The following is an 8497-nucleotide window of genomic DNA, read 5'->3' as shown; positions in this document are numbered from 1 at the left end:
TTCTCCCCCGAGCTTAACTCTATTCACATCATCATGGTCATCTTGGTCAACTCTACTTTGAGGAGGCATTTTTATCCCCAGTCGCATTCTGAGTGCCTTCCCACCTTCCGGTCCTGTATCTGACAGTATTTCTCGGCTTTTCATAGAGTTTTCAGTGACTAGTGATTCAGAAGTAGTTTGTCACTCTTTCTTCCTAGTCTGTCTTTGTTTGAAAGTTCATCTGAAACCCCACCATGGGTGGCATAGCCCTCAGAATCACAGCAATTCAAACCACCACAGCACGACAGACAGACGAGAGGCAGTTGCGTGGTTGCTGTTAAATAGAAATCTCCTTGTGCTTGGACCCTTAAATCTGGCTCAAAGGCAGGATTTCCATCCTTGGATGTCAATCAAGAGGTGGAAGTGCAGCAGAGGTGACTGGGTTGTAGTGAGACGCTTTGGGCTGCGCTTGTGGGTCTCTAAGTTGGTCGACGCCGCCTCAAAGCCACAAGCCAAAGGTTAGGCTAAGACGGCGCTCTGGCGTCCAGGGTAAGTAGGACAGCCTGGCCGGCCCCTGCAGTCTCTTCCCGCTAGACAGTGTCTCCCCTTCGACCTGGTCTCCAGACACCTCTCACCCCACCGCTCCGTGGTCTGTGTTTCATTTAACATCTCCACCAGGTCTGGAAGCTAGACACCATTTAATAAATGTGATACACTGAATCCACTATCGTGTGAAAATCCCAAGGCAAAACTCTAAAAGACAGAATAAAGACCAGAGAACATAAAGGCATCAGATATATGAATGAAAAAGATCTTTGATCTAGCCCACTTGAGCCTTCAGGTGACTTCATCCCAAGTTGCCATTTGACTGCAACAAGCTAAGAAATGAGAGGTGAGGACTGCCCAGAAGAGTTCAGTCAACCCACAGAACTCTGTAATATCATAAGAAATTGCAGTTGTAAACCATTATGTCTCAGGGCATTTTACCAACAATAAGAGACAATAGTGATGTGATCTTCAAAAAGTTCCTGGGCTTCTATATGCCTTCATTTTCTCAGAGTACATACATAATAAATATTAGTTATTAACATAGTTCTTGGACCCCACTTCCCCCAAAAAAACAGGGAAGAAAGAAAAAGACCAAAATGGATGCCAGAGGAAACTCCGAAACTTGCTCTTGAACATAGAGAAGTTAAGGTGAGTGGAAGAAATGAGGCAGTAAAAGAACTGAACAGAAAATTTCAAAGGTTAGCATGAAAAGATAAATTCAACTATTATAATGAAATATGCAAAGACCTGAAGTTAGAAAATCAAAAGGGAAGAACACACTTTACATTTCTCAAACTGAAAGAACTGAAAAAAAACACTCAAGTCTCAACTTGAAATATTGAAGGGTTCCATGGGCAAAATATTGAATAACAGAAAACACAAAAAGAAGGTGGAAGGAATACACAGAGTGATTGTACCAAACATTTCAAGAGATAGTATATAAACAAGAAAGAGTGGTACTGAAGGAAGTGTTTTACTATATATCCTGCTAAAGATCCCTATGTAAGCATGTACTTTTCATGAAAAAAATAATAACACAGAGAGTCAGTGTTAGAAGTCCAATGCTGTGCTGAAGGCATTGGCAAAAAACAAGGTTTCAGGAATCGGTGGAATACAGATTGAAATATTTCAACCAACAGATGCAGCACATTCGCTTGTCTATTTTAGGAAACTTGGAAAACAGCTGCCTGGCCAACTGATTAGAAAAGATCTATGTGCCCATCCCAAAGAAAGGCAACCTAACAGAATATAATGTGGAAATCATCAAACAATATCATTGATACCACATGAAAGTAAAATTTTCCTGAAGATAGTTGAAAAAACAGTTCTAGCAGTACATGACAAGGAGCTGACAGAAATTCAAGTTAGAGTCAGAAGAGGATGTGGCATGAGGGATATAATTTCATTCAAAACGATCTTGAATGAAAGGAAAGGATACAAGAAAAATGTATATTTGTGCGTTATAGATTATGTAAATGTATATGACTGTGTGGATCACAACAAACTATGGATATAACATAACAAAGAATTGGTATCACAGAACACTTAACTGTGCTCATAAGGAATCTGTACATAGACTAACTCCAAGGGGATAAAGAATAGTTTAAAATCAGGAAAAGTGCACACCTGGGCTATATTCTTTAACCATACTTATTCAATCTGTATGAGTACATAATCCAAGAAGTTAAAATATGTGAAGGAAAACACAGCATCAGTATCTGAGGAAGACTTATAAACAACCTGTGATATGCAGATGATATAACCTTGCTTACTGGAAGGGAAGAGGACTTAAAATACTTACTGATGAAGATAAAAGACTACAGCCTTCAATATGGGTTGTACCTCAATGGTAAGAAAACAAAAATCCTCACCAGTGAACCTATAAACAACATCATGATAAGTGGAGAAAAGATTGAAATTGTCAAGGACTTAATTTTACTTGAATGCACAATCAGCACTCATGGAAGCAGTAGTCAAGAACTCAAATAATGCATTGCATTGGACAAATTGCTTTATTACATTTTAAAGAGGTCACTTGAAGGACTTAGGTACACCTGCTCCAAGTCAGGGTATTTTCAGCCTTCTCATACGCATGTGAAAATTGTACAATGAATCAGAAGGACCACTGAAGAATTGGTGCATTTTTGAATTATGGTGTTGACTAAGAATTTTAAAGTACCATGGACTACCAGAAGGACAAGCAAATCTGCCTTAGAAGAAGGACAGCCAGAGTGCTCTTTAGAAACTAGGATGGTGAGATTTTTGTCTTTCATACTTTGGGCATGTTGTCAGGAGGGACTAGTCACTATAAAAGGACATCATGCTTGGCAGAGTAGAGGGTCATTGAAAAAGAAGATTCCCAACAAGATGGATTGAAACACTGGCCACAACAGTGGGCTCAAACAATAGTTGTGATAATGATACAGGACTGGACAGTGATTAGTGCCATTGAACATAGGTCACTACCAATAACAATTACACTCTTTATAAGAGCAGACAGCCTCACCTTTCTCCGATGGAGTGGCTGGTGGGAATGAACTGCCGACGCTGTGGTTAACATTAACCCGTTGCACCATGTGGACTCTCTTTCAGAAGAGAAGGCAGTTGAAATACACTGAAACCTGGGAGCATCAAGACTTGAGGGGATTGCTTTGTTTTTCCAGGTCTCACAAGTTTTCTGCCTTTGACAGCACTGTCTTACTTCTTGTTTGTCACTCTGTTAGTGAAAAATATTTGAATTTTCCTTCTCTGACAGGTTTCCGCTGTACACAGAGTCCAGTTTTTGTGGGTTTTATGTATAAACAGGGTCAGTTTGATACTATTTGTAATATTGTCTGAAGAATACTCCTTAAAGAATTTGAAAATGGTGGATTATAGGTATGGATTTCATTTATGCCTTTATCTGTTTCAAACAACCACAAGGTTAATCATCTAGGCCTTGGAAATTGAGACCAGCTGTCAAGTCTGAGACTACTCTCTGTTCTTGGCCAGGCTGCTTCCCTGCACCTCTGAGGCTGTCTTTGCTGCAGGGGGGCTGCCATTCAGTAGCCCAGCTCTCTGACTTCAGAGCCACTCAGAATGATCCTTTCTGCCTATGCCTCAGGTTCACTAGTAGCTAAGTTACTCACAGTTTGTAAGCACCATGACATTATATATACTTTCTGTGACTGACTTAAAGTTTGTGTTTGGTACAGCCCTTCTCATTTTACTGCACTTCACAAATACTATTTAGTTTAATTTACTTGTATTTTAACAAATTGGACATTTGTGACAACCCTGAACCAAGCAAGTCATACTGGCCTCATTTTTCCAGCAGCATGTGCTCGTTCAGTGCCTGTGTCTCTGTATCTGTTTTGGTCATTTTCACAATGTTTGAAGCACTCCCTTTATGCTTCAGTCTAGTGTCTGCATAACTTTCCCATGCACTGGGAATCCCAAACATTCATGAAATGACAGCAGCAGTATCATTAAGGCATGCCTGAACACTGTTTGTTTGAACAAAATTTACATTAAGAATTGACTCAAAACCAAGGATGTTCTACTCATGGTCAGACTCGATAGACTTTGATAAGAAATATTTTAAATTGCTTTTTTTTTTTTCCCTTGTAACCCAGAATCAATTTTATATCTATACACTCAGGAAGTAGTCAATGAAAAGGAAAATAACTCTTTTACAATGTAATCCTGTACAGGAGATATCACAAGCCTCAAGGAAAGCTAAAAACGTATCCTTCTACTTCAAGAGGATATTTTTACTCCTAAATAACTCTGACCAGGACAAGGATTTGAAATTTATCTGTATCCAGTTTATTAGTAAAAAGTAATAGGATATTGTAAGTGAATAAACTAGAATAGATTTGCAAGCCTTGAAAATGTAAAAGGCATACAAGGGGGCTTTTAAAAGTTTGTGGAAGGTAGACTCTCCACTGAGTAGTATCCAATCTGTCTAGGCAGGGCTGATTAAATGAAATACAGATAGGTCTCTTGTGATACAGTTGTGAATAATTGTTATCAGGACTGATTGTGAGGGTTGGAAACGTAAAGCAAGAAGGGAGTGACTAACTTTCCAGTCTAGGAGCAGAGGTCCCTAGGACCATCAACAGAGAAGAGCCGAGAGCGGGATCCTACCCAGAGAAGCAGTGATGCCTGAGGTGGAGGCAGAGATGATGACGTGGAGCGATGGAGCAGCTGAAGACTTTAGATCCAGAGAGGGAGAGAGGCTGTGTACTGAAGACCTGGGAGGTATGGGGAAAGGATTGCAGGATATACCCTTTGGTTGGTTGATGATGCATGGAGGGGAATATAACCATGGCAATGAGGTGACATACGATAGAATGAATGTTCTCCAATGTAAACTATCACATAATTCACAATAAAACATTTAAGAAAAAAAAAAAAGAGAGAGAGAGAGAGAGACAAAGAAGGTTATTATCTCATGGTTAAAGGATCAAATGAACAAAAGGACATAGCCATCAAATACCTATGTTACCAACGAAATGGTCCAAATTACATAAAGCAAACCCTAATCCAATTGAAGAAAGAGGCACCTCTACAATAATGGTGGGAGTTTTTAATACACCACCTGTCAAAAGGACAGAACAACTAGCAAGATGCTCAGCAGAGACACAGGAACTGAACACAATCAACCTACTTGACCTGATAGATCTGTACAAACCATTCAACCCAACAGCAGCACAATGCACATTCTTTCCCAGTATACATAGAACATTCCCCAGAACTGACCATGTGTTAGGCCACAAAGCAAATCTCCATACATTTAAACATCAAAATATTACAAAGCATATGTTCAGACAACAATGCTATAAAATTAGAAATCAATAATAATAAGATCAATGAAACTATACCATATACATGAAAACTGAATACTTCTCTGCTTAAAAGCTACTGGTAGTGTTGTTGTTGTTGTTCAGTGTCATCGAGTCGGTTCTGACCCATAGCGACCCAGTATAGTATTTCCAAGGAGCAGTGGTGAGCTTGAACCACTGACCTTGCAGTTCAACTTGACATTGCAGTCCAGCTCATTAACCCACAGCACCACACTAGGATTCTTGGGTAGTAGAACAAATAAAAAGTGAAATTAGTAAATTTCTAGAAACAAATGAGGATGAAAGCACAACATACCAAAACTTTTGGGACATAGCAAAAGGAGTGCTGAGAGGACTATTTATTGTAATAAATGCTTACATACTAAAAGAAGAGAGAACCAATATCAACACAGTAATACAACATCTCCAACAATTAAAATAAGAACAGCGAAGTAAAGCTACATCAAGCAGAAAAAAAGAAATAATAAAGATTAGAGCAGAAATAAATGAGATAGAAAACAATAGAAAAAAATCAACAAGAAACTGGTTTTACCAAAATATTAACAAAATTGACAACACCTCTGTCAAATCTAAACAAAGAAAAGTGGGAGAAGACACACATGACATGCTTAAGAAACCACATGGGAGACACTGCAACAGAGCCAATGGAAATAAAATGATAATAACAGATTGCTATGAAGAACGGTACTCCAATATATTTGAAAATCTGGAGGAAATGAATGCAGTTTTAGAAAAATACGAACAACTTAAACTCACACAGAGTAAAGTAGAAAACCTATGCAAACCTATAACAAAGGAAGAAATACATCAGGTCATCAATAAACTCCTAACCAAAAAAAGTCCAGGGCCAGATAGCTTTAGCGGTGAGTTGTACCAGACATTCAGAGCAGAGCTGACACCTAATCTATTCAAACTATTCCAGAATATAGAAAAGAGGGGAAAACTTCCTAATATATTTTACAAAGCAAGTATAACCCTCATACCAAAATCAGGGAGGACATGACTAAAAAAGAAAATTGTAGTCCAAAATCCCTCATGATCAGAGATGTTAAAATTCTCAACAAAATCCTAGCCAATAGAATTCAATGACATATCAAAAAAATAATACATCATGACCAAGTGGGATTCATATCAGGGATGCAAGGATGGTTCAATATTTGAAAAATAATCAACATAATTCATGACATAAATTTGAAAAATGAGAAAACCACATGATTAAATAGATTTACTCAGAAAAGGCATTTGACATAATACAGCACCCATTCCTGATAAAAAAAAAAAAACACAAAACAAAGCAGAAATTGAAGGAAAATTTTTCCACATAATTAAGAGCATATATACAAAACCAAAGGCCAACATCACTCTCAGTGGGGAAAAGCTGAAAGCATTCCCTTTGTGAACAGGAACCAGACAAGGATGCTCTTTATCACCACTCCTATTCAATATTGTGTTGGAAATCTTGGCCAGAGCTGTGAGGCAAGAAAAGCAAATTAAATGGTAGCATAGTGGTTACGAATCGGGCTGCGAACCGCAAGGTCCGCAGTTCGAAACTATCAGCTGCTCCACGGGAGAAAGATGAGGCGATCTGCTCCCGTAAAGATTTACAGCCTCGGAAACCCTGTTCAGGGTTGCTATGGGTCGAAACCGACTCGACAGCACTTAACAAAACAAAAACAAAATATTGGCAACAAAGAAGTAAAACCCTATTTGTATATGATATGCTCCTTTACTTAAAAAATCCCAAAGACTCAGCAGAAAAAACACTGGAAATCATTGGAAAACTCAGCAAAATGGCAGAGTACAAGATCAATATACAAAATCAATTGGAATCCTATATACTATTAAAGAAAGCTCTGAAGAGGAAATAAGGAAAACAATACTATTTATAATTGCCACTCAAAGTATGAAGGAAATCTAACCAAAGAAACAAAAGACCCATATAATGAATACTACAAAATGCCACTACATGAAACCAAAAGAGATTTACAAAAATGGAAGGATGTATCATGCTCATGGATAGGAAGACATAGCATTGTGAAATGTCAGTACTATGGAAAGCAATCTAAAGATACAGCACAATCCCAATCCAGATTCCAACAACATTCTTTGAAGATGGGAAAAACAATCATGGACTTTATTTGGAAGGGAAACAGGCCCCAGATAAGCAAAGCACTGCATAAGAAAAAGAGCTAAATGTGGAGCCTCTTACTGACTTCAGAACTTACTACTGGGCCACAGTGATCAAAAAGAGACTGGCATTGGTACAATGAAAGACACATCGATCAATGGAACAGAATTGAGAACCCCGAAGTAAATCCATCCAAATACAGCCAACTGATCTTTGACAAAGAGACAAAATACGTTAAATGGGGAAGAGATTATATATTCAATAAACGGTGCTGGCAAATCGATTTTGTAAAAGAATGAAACAAGACCTATACCTCAAACTACATATGAAAACTAGCTCAATATGGATTAAAGATATGAATGTAAATCCCAGAACTACAAAGATTATCAATGAAAAACTAGGGACAAATTTAAGGGCTCTAATATATGGCTTCTAATCAAGATGATGGATCTGGTAGACGTGCAGTGAGGAGTTCTGTCAGTAACAACATGGAATGCCAGGCCAAGCAGGCTCAGGAGATGGTTCCAGGCTCTGGAACTCTGAAACACATATAAAGGAATATATGGAGGATTGGAGGGCTTGCAGCTGGGGGAATTTGTAGGAGAATCAAGAAATCCATTGTTTTCTGATTCAAGATGCTCAGCTGTACCCGGAGCCACGATCTTGGGAGAGAACATCTTGATTGTATCAGGATTGATATCAAAATTTAAAGTGACAGTTTTGACATAAAACCAATCGGCCACCACTTGTCTGTCTGTCATGCTGTGGTGGCTTGAGTTGCTGTGATTCTGAGGGCTATGCCACCGATATTTTAAATAACCAGCAGGGTCACCCATGGTGGACAGATTTCAGATGAGCTTTCAGACAAAGAAAGACTAGAAAGAAAGAGTGATGAACTACTGCCGAATTTTTAGTCACTGAAAACCTTATGAATAGCAGAGAAACTGTCAGATACAGGGCTGGAAAATGAGCCCCTCAGGTTGGAAGGCACTCA

General features: G+C 38.6%; 1 protein-coding gene across 1 annotated transcript in view; it reads left to right on the top strand.

Annotated features, from left to right (window-relative positions):
- Positions 1 to 8057, top strand: part of LOC102826744 (olfactory receptor 7A5-like) — a 12433-nt gene extending 4376 nt beyond the window's left edge. The window contains exons 2-3 of the mRNA XM_006877494.1: positions 503 to 528; positions 7945 to 8057. Coding sequence (XP_006877556.1) covers positions 503 to 528; positions 7945 to 8057 — 139 coding nt within the window. The remainder of the gene's footprint in view (positions 1 to 502; positions 529 to 7944) is intronic.
- The last annotated feature ends 440 nt before the right edge of the window (positions 8058 to 8497 follow it).

The sequence above is a fragment of the Chrysochloris asiatica genome, unplaced genomic scaffold (assembly GCF_000296735.1).
Source record: "Chrysochloris asiatica unplaced genomic scaffold, ChrAsi1.0 scaffold00517, whole genome shotgun sequence".
NCBI lineage: Eukaryota > Metazoa > Chordata > Mammalia > Afrosoricida > Chrysochloridae > Chrysochloris > Chrysochloris asiatica.
The sequence above is the reverse complement of the archived record's forward strand: the minus strand, read 5'-3'. Positions and strand labels throughout refer to the sequence as shown.